The sequence below is a fragment of the Ursus maritimus genome, unplaced genomic scaffold (genome assembly GCF_017311325.1).
Source record: "Ursus maritimus isolate PB19 unplaced genomic scaffold, ASM1731132v1 scaffold_6, whole genome shotgun sequence".
NCBI classification, from domain to species: domain Eukaryota; kingdom Metazoa; phylum Chordata; class Mammalia; order Carnivora; family Ursidae; genus Ursus; species Ursus maritimus.
This window is the reverse complement of record NW_024426774.1, coordinates 28,891,649-28,904,327: the sequence shown is the minus strand read 5'-3', so window position 1 is coordinate 28,904,327 and position 12,679 is coordinate 28,891,649. Positions and strand designations below refer to the sequence as shown.

General features: G+C 36.1%; 1 protein-coding gene across 2 annotated transcripts in view; it reads left to right on the top strand.

Annotated features, from left to right (window-relative positions):
- STRN (striatin) overlaps nucleotides 1-12,188 on the top strand; it is an 89,674-nt gene extending 77,486 nt beyond the window's left edge. For both annotated transcript variants that reach the window (XM_040623098.1, XM_040623097.1), the window contains 5 exons: nucleotides 1,121-1,288; nucleotides 3,117-3,257; nucleotides 8,132-8,236; nucleotides 9,387-9,473; nucleotides 9,591-12,188. In XM_040623098.1, the coding sequence (XP_040479032.1) occupies nucleotides 1,121-1,288; nucleotides 3,117-3,257; nucleotides 8,132-8,236; nucleotides 9,387-9,473; nucleotides 9,591-9,760 (671 nt within the window). In that variant the 3' untranslated portion in view covers nucleotides 9,761-12,188. The remainder of the gene's footprint in view (nucleotides 1-1,120; nucleotides 1,289-3,116; nucleotides 3,258-8,131; nucleotides 8,237-9,386; nucleotides 9,474-9,590) is intronic.
- Nucleotides 12,189-12,679: the final 491 nt, after the last annotated feature.

The following is a 12,679-nucleotide window of genomic DNA, read 5'->3' as shown; positions in this document are numbered from 1 at the left end:
AATTTCTAAGTACCTTAATATGTTGTAGAAATCCCACCTTAAACTAGCTCCTCTCATCTTGTCTGCTTCCTGCCTCAAACGTCACACTTTAGTAATGCTGAATAGCTCATAAATTTCCTCACATGTCATGCTTTCTGTCCTTCTGTGATTTTGTAGGTCCCACCTCTGCCAGCAGTGGCTTCCCTCTAGTTTTTGACTGGCCAACACCTGTCATTCTCTCTGGGAAGCTTTCACTCACCCCAGTTACTCTCCTTGGAGACTGGTGTCTGTCACCATTGTTATACTTACCACAGTCTTTTGAGAACAGGATAGTATTGTGTCTTAATTATCTGGGTGACCCCAGCACCTAGCATAGTGCCTGACACATTGTGTCTTCAATAAATATTTTATGGTATGACAGAGAGAAGGTAGAGGACAGATAACATTATTGACATTTTAAACTTAACGTGTGAGCCATGTTGAAAGTACTGCTTCGTAGAGTCACTGAGAGGAGAAATAATGAAAGTTTCCAGTTTGACTTGTATTATGAAACGGTGCTAAGTGATCCCCCTTCCTCTCTCCTCCCTCCCTATCGTACACGTCATTGACATGTCAGTTATTGCTGTTTGAGGATTTGGGGTTCCTCTAGGTCTCCGTTCCTGTCCACTTGGAGTAGCAGAGCCCCGTTGCTCCCCGGGAGTAACTGCTGTTCCTAGTGTGGAGGTCCAGGGGGAGAAGTGGCCGAAGGAGCCAGGGGAGGAAGAGATCTCTGTTCACTTCCAGGGAAGAGTTGTGGCTTCTCTGAAGGTGGATAAAATTTAGATGATGTGTGTTAACATGCTTTTTAAAAAATCTAGACAACTGGAAAGAAAAAAGGGAGGCGAGAGGGAAGTACCTAATTTTTTTAAGGAGAGAAATATATACTTAAGAATTTTAATGTATAAACTCAAGACTCGGCATTTGCATATTTCCAAGCCTCTTTTTAGTTATTGCAGCATTTCGGAAGAATAACAGAAACTGGGAAGCATGTTTTATACTGTTCTCAGGCACTTTTGTGTGTATATTTAGTTTCTCTGGAATCTGAGCACCATTAGGATTTGTTTATTTTCTCTTGATATTGCACTCTTGCTGTTTTGTATAGATCCTTCTGTTTTAAGAGGCCCTCTTCTAGGCCACACCGATGCGGTCTGGGGCTTGGCTTATAGTGCCGCACATCAGCGTTTGTTGTCGTGTTCAGCAGATGGCACTCTCCGTTTATGGAATACAACTGAGGTTGCTCCAGCCCTAAGTGTATTTAACGATAATCAAGGTGCGTACTTTTGAAAAGTGATTCTAAAGAATCTTTTATAAGATATCTTATTGTAACAACAAGCAAATAAATAAGTAAATGATTCTACAAACAGTTTAAATGTAATTTGAAGGGGTGTTTTTAAGCAATGAAAGTATATTTGCTTAAATTTCCAGCTTAATGATTTTTAAAAACACAGTATTTGGTGAAAGAGCACATATTAAAAATGTTTTTTCAAAATTGAGATATAATTTATATACAGTAAAAACTAGATATTAAGGATACGTTCTATTGAGTTCGACAAATAAATAACTTTTGCGCCTATCAAGATCTAGAACATTTCTTTCACCTCTTCAAAGTTTGTGTCTTTCCCAGTCCCTCTTCCTATTCCCAATCAGGGGTATGATTTCTTTCATCATAGATAAGTTTTGTCTGTTCTAAAATTTCATATAAATGAAATCGTACAATGTGTACTCTTTTTGTATCTGGCTTTTTATACTGTTTCTGTGATTCATCCATGTTCTAGTAAGTATCTATTTATTTTTATGTTTAATAGTATTTCATTAAATCAGTGTATGTGTTTATTTACTTCTTGATGGACATGTGGGTTGTTTCCAGGTTTTTACTATTATGATCAAAGCTGCTATGAACATTCACGTATTTTTTATGAGCTAATAAAGAGCTAGAAGTAGAATTGCTGGGCATTAGAAGTGGTATTGTATATTTAACTTTATGTGAAATTGCCAAGCTTTTCCAAAGTGGTTGTGCCATTTTACACCACTGACAGCAGTGTATGAGAATTCCAGTTGCTTTTCATCCTTAATTATTAACACCTGTTTAGTTTTAGTCATTCTGGTGGGTTTGTAGCAGTGTTTCATTGTGGTTTTAATTTGCATTTTTGAGCACTTTTTTTGTGTGCTCATTAGCCATTCATCTATCTTCTTCTGTAATATACACATTTTTTTTTAAAGATTTTATTTATTTATTCGACAGAGGTAGAGACAGCCAGCGAGAGAGGGAACACAAGCAGGGGGAGTGGGAGAGGAAGAAGCAGGCTCATAGCAGAAGAGCCTGATGTGGGGCTCGATCCCAGATCGCTGGGATCACGCCCTGAGCTGAAGGCAGACGCTTAACCGCTATGCCACCCAGGCGCCCCTGTAATATACACATTTTTGAACTATTTGCTTACTTTAGATTTTGAGCCAAATCAAAAGATAAGATTATATTCATACATACCATTCTGTTCTGTTTATAAATACATTTCAAGGTTAACCAAGTTTTACCCTATTCTAGATGATAGATAAAAATACCTTCTTTATTTTTGAGCTGTCGTAACTTGTGTTTGGGTTTTGATGAATTGCCAGCATCTGATATTTGTGTGACTCTACATAAAATAATATAATCATAATCATAATCATAATAATTTGAAATTTTACTTTTTTAATTCCGTATTTTTGATGAATTAAAATTCCTAATAAGAGATGGGCTTTTAAAATAAAGAATTCCCACAATGCCACTTTAAGCCTCAGGTTGAGTGGAAGCAACAAAACTTGTAGTCCATACATGTTTTCCATTTATTTTCTGAGCCAAGGCCTGCATTCTGTGAATATTTTAGCTGAGTAACAGGTAGAAGACTTGCTGAACAGGTAAGAATAATAAAATAGGCTAGGGCTAAACGTAACAAAAGAAATAATCTCCATTGAATGGCTACGAGCTTATTTTTATTCTAAGATTGAGTCTTCTTTACTTCTTACGGAAATCTTGTGACTGTTTGTTTTGCTATTTTATGAGGACATTTTCAAGTAGACCCTCTGATCACCATTCTCTGAATATGTTCTGACTCTCTTAGAATTGGGAATCCCTGCTTCTGTGGATCTAGTGAGCAGTGACCCAAGCCATATGGTAGCATCATTCAGCAAAGGATATACAAGCATCTTTAACATGGAAACGCAACAGCGCATTCTCACTTTAGAATCCAACCTAGATACAAGTATGTATAACACTTTATTTTATTTTATTTATTTTTTAATTTATTTTTTATTATTAACATATAATGTATTATTTGTTTCAGGGGTACAGGTCTGTGTCTTACACAATACACATTGCTCACCACAACACATACCCTCCCCAGTGTCCATCACCCAGCCACCCCATCCTCCCGCCCCCCTCCCCTCCAGCATCACTGTTTGTTTCCTGAGATTAAGTGTCTCTTATGGTTTGTCTCCCTCTCTGGTTTCATCTTTGTTTCATTTTTTCCTCTCTTCCCCTATGATCCTCTGCCTTGTTTCTTAAATTCCACGTGTGAGATTGTATGATAATTGTCTTTTTCTGATTGACTTATTTTGCTTAGCATAATACCCTCTAGTTCCATCCACGTTGTTGCAAATGTCAAGATTTCATTTTTTTAATGGCTACATAATATTCCATTGTAGATATATATACCACATCTTTTTTATCCATTCATCTGTCGATGGACATCTGGGCTCTTTCCATAGTTTGGCTATTGTGGACATTGCTGCTATAAACTTCGGGGTGCCAGTGCCCCTTCAGATCACTACATTTGTATTTTTGGGGTAAACACCCAGTAGTGCAATTGTTGTGTATACCAACTTTAAATAGTCTTTGGATCAAATTTTTAAGCTTTATCAAAATTATAACTACCAGAGTCAACTACAAAAAATACCTTGTTGTTATATAATAGCTTGTTATTATAAAGAGTTCTGCCTTTTAAATCACAAAACACAGTAACTTAGAAGGATATAATGATTTATAATTGATTTTAAGACTTTGTGTTAAGTTTACACACATTTGTAACTATACTATTTGGAATAGCATTTGATCTATTCCAAAGAGGAGTCAGATTTTACTTTACACCAAATGATTAGTTTTCAATTCTATTTGAGGACAATAATATTTATTCTGAAAATAAAATCTTTTTCATGTCTCAAAATTTCATTTTTAAATCAACCTAATTTTGTATTAATGATGTAATTTGACACAGCCTGATTAGAATGTAGATCAAGTTCTGCCTCTCAGAATCTCAAATATGAAGCTTCTTATTGGATACATAAAGTCAGAAAATAATTTCTCAGATTGTGAAGAACATACTACAGAATCTTAGTGGTTTTGGCTTTTTAACCATTGCTTTCTATCTTTAGGCTTCATCCAGACGGTGATAGTTTAGGATGCAGTTGATAAAAAAATCTGTGTAAACATACACTGTTGTTTTAGTCTGAGAACCAGCTTTAAAAAGAATTACCACGGCGCGCGTGTGTGTCTGTGTCTTTCTATCTGTCTGTCTCCCTCCTTCCCTCTACTCATTTTCTCTCAAAAATTTCCCTCATTCCATTTTGGCTCTCTTCATGTTCTCTTCCCAGTCTGTTGTCCTTTGTTCTTTTCTGAGGTCCTGTGAGAATTGTTTGGGAAATAGACATGAATAGAGTTTTGAACTATTTGGATGTAAAAGAGAGAGGCAAAAAATAAAAACTGAGATTATGGAATAGGAAAAAGAGAAAAAAAATTTTTTTTTGCCAAGAAATATAGGTTTTAGACTCTCAATAAATTTAAACTCATTTAAATATACGACCTAAAGCTACAGTGGTAAAATACAGAAAACAAGATAAAACTAAGAAAGATGTGAACATTCTTAGAATTATCTTCAGAGATTGTGGTCAATTATTTGAATGTCCTGAGTGGTAAATACTGATTTTTAATGACTGCTCTAAATTAATAAGACATCACGTCTGGTGGATGAGATGGATAAACTGAACTAGGCAATCCCATTTTTTTCCTTAAGTGTGGTGACTATAAAGTCATACAACTTTTTGCCTGATACTAGAAGCATTTTCTGAAGAAAACTGCCAAAAATGTTTTGAACAAAGGCAGCATTATTGGCATAAGTGATAATTATTTTGAGTTATAATAGTATGTCCTGACATTTCCTAAATTTCAGTTTGATTACTTTAGAGTTGTATAATTTAGTCTTTTATTCCTTTCTACCATGACTATCCCTACCTATTCATATTTGACTACGTTCTTCTTTTCTGGAATTTAGCAGATTTTTTAAAAATTAAAGTTCTGACCAAAAACATGTTTCAAGGTGAAAGTAAATTTCATATAGAATTTAAAAGAGTGGGGTTGCCTGGGTGGCTCAGTTGGTTGGGAATCTGCCTTCAGCTCAGGTCATGATCCCAGGGTCCTGGGATAAAGTTCTATGTTGGGCTCCTTGGTTAGCGGGGAGCCTGCTGCTTCCTCTGCCTGCCGCTCCCCCTGCTTGTGCTCTCCCTCTCCCTCTCTCTCTCTTTCTCACAGGTAAATAAAATCTTAAAAAAAAAAGAATTTAAAAGGATGAAGGAGTTTTGTTTTAAAAATCAGAATAAACTAGCTTTCTACTCATTAATGTCAATGGTGACTTGACTGAAAAAGTCAAAAGTAGTTGAAGCAGGTCATTGAGTACTTGTTGATCCAGTGAAAAGTAAACGACCTCTAAGTTGCAAGCTGAATATGAATACTTGGAAAATTTAGATTCATTGTTAGAATGATGGTTGGTAGGCCTTCAATTGATTTCTAGTGTTCTTTGCATTTTGCTTACTTGTCTGATTTACCATTAAGTGGAGAACTTCCTTGAAAGTATAACTATATGAAAACTCTTGCCTGCTTCCATCATGTGATTTCTATCATAATTATTTCCTAGATCTCAATACAATGGAAGCTAGTCTCAGAAACCACTCTCTCAGAATATATGGGATATTTTACTTAAAGTATTTCTTTTCTGTTGTTACTTTCTTGCTGGGTCTTACAGAGGATCTTGCTCATGTTGTGTTACCTCCGGAGGGGGGAAAATCTGTAGGCTGAATTTTGAAACTAAACTCTTTGGTTAGGACCATTTGAATCAAGTATAACTGACCCAGAGCTTACTCCACATGGTCAAGTGACTTTTTGTTTTATTCTTAGATAACAGGCTGGGTGGCCCCTTGTCATTAACACTGGAAAAAGACTATTTTCAGTTTTTAAGATATCATATTTTTAGGAACCACAAGAAAATCTAATAGAGTACACTAATGGATTACAGCTGTTTTTACCTATATTTATTATATTTTCTATTTGAATGTAAATTCATAATAACTATTCCAAGATTAAAAAAATTTTTAACTCTTTTTTTTTTTTTAAAGGTGTTATTTATTTATTTGACAGAGATAGAGACAGCCAGCGAGAAAGGGAACACAGGCACGGGGAGTGGGAGAGGAAGAAGCAGGCTCATAGCAGAGGAGCCTGATGTGGGGCTCAATCCCATAATGCCGGGATCACGCCCTGAGCCGAAGGCAGACGCTTAACCGCTGTGCCACCCAGGCGCCCCTTAACTCTTTTTTGAAATAATTTTACATATGCAAAAAGTTTCAAAAATAGTACAAAAACTAGCTACCCTTCACCCAGATTCACCAGTTTTTAGCATTTTGCCACGTTTGTGACATTTGCTTTATCACTATCTATATATGTGTATAATTTTAAATTCTCAATCACTTAAGAGACATCATAGCCTTGTACCCCTAGATCCTTTAGCATGTAATTCCTAAGAACAAGGACATTCTCTGATGTAGCATATTATCAAAATCAGGAAATTTAACAGTGATACTATATTGTCTAAGTTATTGTTTATATGCAAATTTGCCAGATGTCCTAATAATGTACTTTATAAGAAGGGCATCCCTTCCTCTCCCTGAACCGTGACATGATTTTTTTTAACTTTGACATACCTTAAGTTAGTATTACCTTTATATATCTAGATTTTTTTCCTTTAAAAGAAGAATAAAGTGTCTTAACAAAGCTCACTAGAAGGTTTTTAATGATTGGTTTCCTTTTGATAAAAGACTTTTATAATAGTTTAGGTACCATTTTTGGCAGCTGTGTGATTTGCATGAGCCATGTGGTTAGGATAGAGGTAGAAGTTAGTATTGGTACTGGCTTTGTCACATGATTTTGGGGGAGTCACAACTTTTTCTAGACCTTGGTTTATGCACTGTGGTATGGACCTAATGACATGTGGCCTGCCTGTCTCGTGCATATAATTGACATTCTTTGAAAGTTACTTTATAGTGCACAACTAGTCAGGATGCTATTTTAAGATTCCAAACATGGTAGACTGTCAAATGGTGACCATTTCTATTTTAAAGATTTTATTTATTTATTTTAGAGAGTGTGTGTGCATGTGCGTGTGCAAGTTGAGGGGAGGGGTAGAGGGAGGGGGAGAGAGAGAATCTCAAGCAGAGTCCGTGCTGAGCACTGAGCCTGACTTGGGGCTTGCTCTTACAACCCTGAGATTATGACCTGAGCCAAAAATCAAGAGTCGGACACTTAACCAACTGAGCCACCCAGGTGCCCTGATGACTATTTCTATTATGATGAGAAAGAGATTAAAGAGCTCAGAAGCTCTCTTTGTCATATTTGTCTTCAGATGATAACCATGTGGTAAAAAGCTCTATATCTAGAAAGAGTGGAGATTTAAATTTGGGTACTGTCTACATTTAAGTAATGAGGGAACTTTATTAAAGCAGCAGAAGTATCACAAGTCATCAGAGAATGAGAAATGTCAGTGACGCTAGGCTAATCCCTGGGTGGCACCCATTGATTGCAGGTGGAAAAGAAAATTCTCATTTGTACATACCTCTTGATTGTCAGTATGTTACTGCTCAGGCAATTCTTCTTTCCTAACACTGAAATTATGAATAGTCACGGAATAAATGAACTAAAGATAAATTAAAGTCACATGGTTTACTTTTTTAGTCTCCTAGGTGAGTATTCAGTTCTCTTGTGTGAAAAAATTGTAGTTTTGACTAACTTGTTGCTCTTTTTTTTTCTTTTTTGCAGGCAACTCTTCCTGCCAAATAAATAGAGTTATCAGCCACCCCACTCTTCCCATCAGCATCACTGCTCATGAAGACAGGCACATCAAATTCTATGATAACAATACAGGTAAGTGTTTATTACAAAGTGATCAGTGATAAAACAAACAAACAAACAAAAAAACACCCAAAATCAAAAAACCATAAACAAACCCCACCATAAGTATCCTGATCTGGGTGTCTCTTAGTGGCTGTATGGTCCAGGAGTAGGCATGAAAACAGATACTCTCCCAGCTCAGTTTCTATTCCTTCTGTCCAGATCTGCTAAGAACTAGTCTTCATGGTAGCATATAGAATCATCTTGGTTTATTTCGTAGTAAGTAAATACTATGTTTTGGCCCTAGAGCCAAGGTTATGACTAGGGACACAATGAAAAGGTCATTCAAATAGCAATAAAACTGATTTTTTGCTGTGAATATATTGGGGACAAGTAGAAACATGTTAGAAGTAGAGGCATATGATCATTATATTTTGTTTAAAATTGTCCAGTGTTTGAATAGCCTTAGTGTTGGAGATGGAAACCCTTGAGTTATTTGGTTTACTTGATTCAGTTTTTCATGGACTACTCTTTTCTGTATTATAATATTGACTATCTGGTCCTGATTGATTTGAATTAGGATATGTGGGCTTTCCTATTTTTATATTGAATTGCGTTTCACTAAAGGAAAATCCTGAAGAGCTGTGTTGGGAGAAAAACACTCCACATTAGCAGCCATATTTACCTGACTGTCTGCTCTTGACTTTTGCTGACTTTGCTTAGCTGTGAGTGATGAGTAATTTAATACTTTAATGCCTTTCTATATGTTGTTTCCACCAAAATTGTGGCCAGGTTTTCTCTCTGTTCCTTTGTCTTTGTCTCTGTCTCTTCTGTTCTCACAGCCCATGTAATTTGCCTGTTGCTAAAGGATACAAAGTAGCTAATTAATAAAGTCTGAGTCTTAGTTAATGAACATGGCTTAAAGGAATATTTGTGTACAGATGACTTTTATGTTGTTATTTGAAAGACAAAAATATAATTTGAAATTTGAGCTTTTGTTTTTCATCATTACTGTGGCTGGAGTGGGGAGGGAGACACACTGTTTTAGCTGTTATGGAAAAAGCTATTGATGCAGTAAGTACACAGAGAGGGGTGACTGGAGAAATCAGTGTAACATGTAGCTGGCATATATTCAGAATGAGGAGAGCTATTAATAAAAAGTAACAATCTCTTTTTTCCAAAGGCAAACTCATCCACTCCATGGTAGCCCACCTAGAAGCTGTTACAAGTCTAGCAGTTGATCCTAATGGCTTGTACTTGATGTCTGGCAGTAAGTACATCAGCTGTGGATTATTTATTTATCCTTATTAGTTTCATGTTAATGTAATATTTCCTTTCAATTTCTTTTCTTTTTTTTTTTTTTTTTTTTCCTTTTTTCTTGATGCAGGTCATGACTGTTCAATACGTTTATGGAACCTAGAAAGTAAGACGTGTATCCAAGAGTTCACAGCTCATCGGAAAAAGTTTGAAGAATCAATTCATGATGTAGCTTTCCACCCATCCAAATGCTATATAGCCAGTGCTGGGGCTGATGCACTGGCTAAAGTCTTTGTATGACACAGTGCATCATCTTCACCTTCTAGCTCTTTATAAATAATCAACTGCACAAAAGAGATACAGAAGACCAGGGCAAGAATCAACCTGTCCTGCCCTTTTGTTCTGCTGAAGGAGCACAGAGAACATTTGTTTTAAAGTATAGTTTTGCAATTCGTATACTGTTTTCTAAAACTAAAGTTTGTTCAGGTTGCTGCAAGCTCAGCTGAATCTGTGAGCCTGAAAACTGTTTCAAATTTTCCCCCAAATAGGAGCTTTTATTTCTGAGGTGGTTCTAATTCGCTAGGCAGGCCTGAGCGAACATAAGTTTAGCTTGTCCCTATTGAGTAAATAGGACATGCTATATGGGATAATTAAAAACTTGATGACTGGGAATGAGTAAAGGAAGAACAAATTTAGACCTACTTCTCCCCTGAGAAATCTTGTTAAACACATTAAGTAGTTAAAACAGTAATCTTGACCATATCTGCTGTACTAACCCCTGTGTGCATAATGACCAGGCAGTGTTCAAACGAGTTTTTAATTTAGCTCTCCTTTCGTCTGTGCACATAAAGCACCTGGCAAAGCATTGTACCTATTAAGGGGGGAAAAAAAAGAAATGCAATAATACGTTAAATATATTATTATTCAGAAATACTAAACAAATATTTAGTTTGTAAGCAGATTTCTATATTGTATTACATTTTTGAAAATAGATTTGGTACCATTGTAAAGTTTAGCTGTCAGAAACAGTCACCATTATGAATAGTTGATAGAGTCTGCTTTTACTAAAGGATTTAACTTATTCAGGTTTGAGATTCTGTTTATTTTTAAGAACAAGCAGGGCATATCTTTATAATAATTTCTGTTAATTTAAAAAATTCACTTTATTCATGTGATATTTATAGTACCAGAGTGGTTATCTCATATCGATGAAATCTTCTTACCTTTCAGTGGTTTGAAAAGACGGAAGTTATCCGTGAGTACTCCTTTGTCAAAACCCACATACCATGCTTCAGATGACCTCTTGCTCTTTCTTTGTGTCTCATATTCAAATTATCTGATATCTACCAAAAACAGTTTATAATTATTATGTTTTAACAGCCCAAAGGGTTTGATTAACGTCAGGCAGCTGCTTTTGCAGTACTAAATAAAGCCAACTATTTTGTACCCCAGAAGTCCTCCATTAATATATCCAAGAAGGGGAGCTCCCTGGAAATCTGGATGGAAGAGTTCAGTGTATAACCTTGGCTAAAGAGTTGTCTTTCTCTATCCCTGCCCCTACCCCCTCCTCCATTCTTTAATTGGAATACACAGCATGTTTTAATAGGCAGTGTATCAATATTGTTTCTGGGGAAAACTGTCATAAAGGACCAGGCTTCCCTGAGCTCACCTAGCCTGTGACCCACATGTGGCCAGCTTTTGGGATTCCCATGACCCCACTCTTTGGACCTAATGTATAGACCTCATCCCTACAACTGTCTCACCTGTCTTTACACTCTCTTGTTTGCCTCAAATGTCAGAGACCAATGTAGAAATTAGAAATAAATTACTAATGCCCAGCATTTCAGCAAAATATATGTATAATAGTTCTCAGATTTAAAAAATCCATATCCATAAATGTTTTAACCTTTTAATGTAATTCCTACATTCCTCTCCCCACCTATTCCATTGTCATAACAATGACACTTCTGATTATATGTATATCTACTCCTTGAAAACGTATTCTGATGGTGATATGGGTAGTAATTGATAATTTTTCTTTAAAATTTCTGTTTTCTGCCTCTAGAGTTTTGCAGTCTATAGGCAAATTTCTTTAAAGATGTGTGCTAGATTTGCCTGATTGATACACATATATGCTTTAATATTTTGATACAGCTACCTTGTCATTTCATCTGTGCTTTGGGTAACAGTGGGCTCAAGGGACTCCTTTGTATAATCAAATGAACTGACCTGGACTTGAGCTACCAGGTGAATGTTTGTATTATTCCCACGCAGATATAGAATTCCACATTTTGTTTGGTGCATTCCTCTTTTGGTTCTTCGATGAGTGAAAAAATTCCAGTCAGGTGCCCTTACTTGGCATATTTATGACAGATTAAGCTACAGCTCTACCAGTTACTGCTTTAATTACCTCCCAGGATCTTCAGTGCCTGCTTTATTTAAGTCACTGAAATTCCCCAAACCAAGACATTCTCTTCCCCTGCATTTTATACCTCATGGTTGAAATTTTTCTGTTAGTAGAAAATGACCATGAGATATGTAGACTGTAGTGCAAATGATGGAACTGTTGAAAGTTCTTTAGCAAGCCAGTGCCATGCCGTTGGAGACCATACACAGAAACAGAGATTCTCCTCCACTAGCACTATATGATCTCAGCCTAGAAATGAGCCAAAGCTGTCTTCCAACCAGATAGAAGCATAGACATATGTCTAATTTCCCCCCCAGCCTATTGAAAATTCAATGAAAATCCACAAAATGAACAAATTCACGATTTAAACAGTCGTTGAAATGCTTGCATAGTGCTTGATTTGTAAATATTTTGGGTGAAATATATGGGGATAGTATGAAAATCAGCAGGAGAAGTGGGTCCCTGCCTTATTTTCATATGCTGTGGATACATCTCTGGGAGCTTGCAGCACCCTTCTCAAAACCCAACTGTCAATATGAAGCTCATTTGCTACTCGAACCCTAGACAGATATTTAACATAAGTGATATAATGACCTTCAGTATTTTTCTATTGAACAAGTTTAGCAATTTTTGCCATTAAACAGATAATTAGTTATGCAAAGTATTTAGCTTTTATAATCATTTTAGTTATGACTAAAAGGGGGGAAATTATGCTGCATCACTGATATGAACTTTGTGAAAAATTTTTTGTTTATCTTTCATTCCTTCAGTATTCTTGCTATAAATTTCTTTTGGAGATAATGATAAAGATT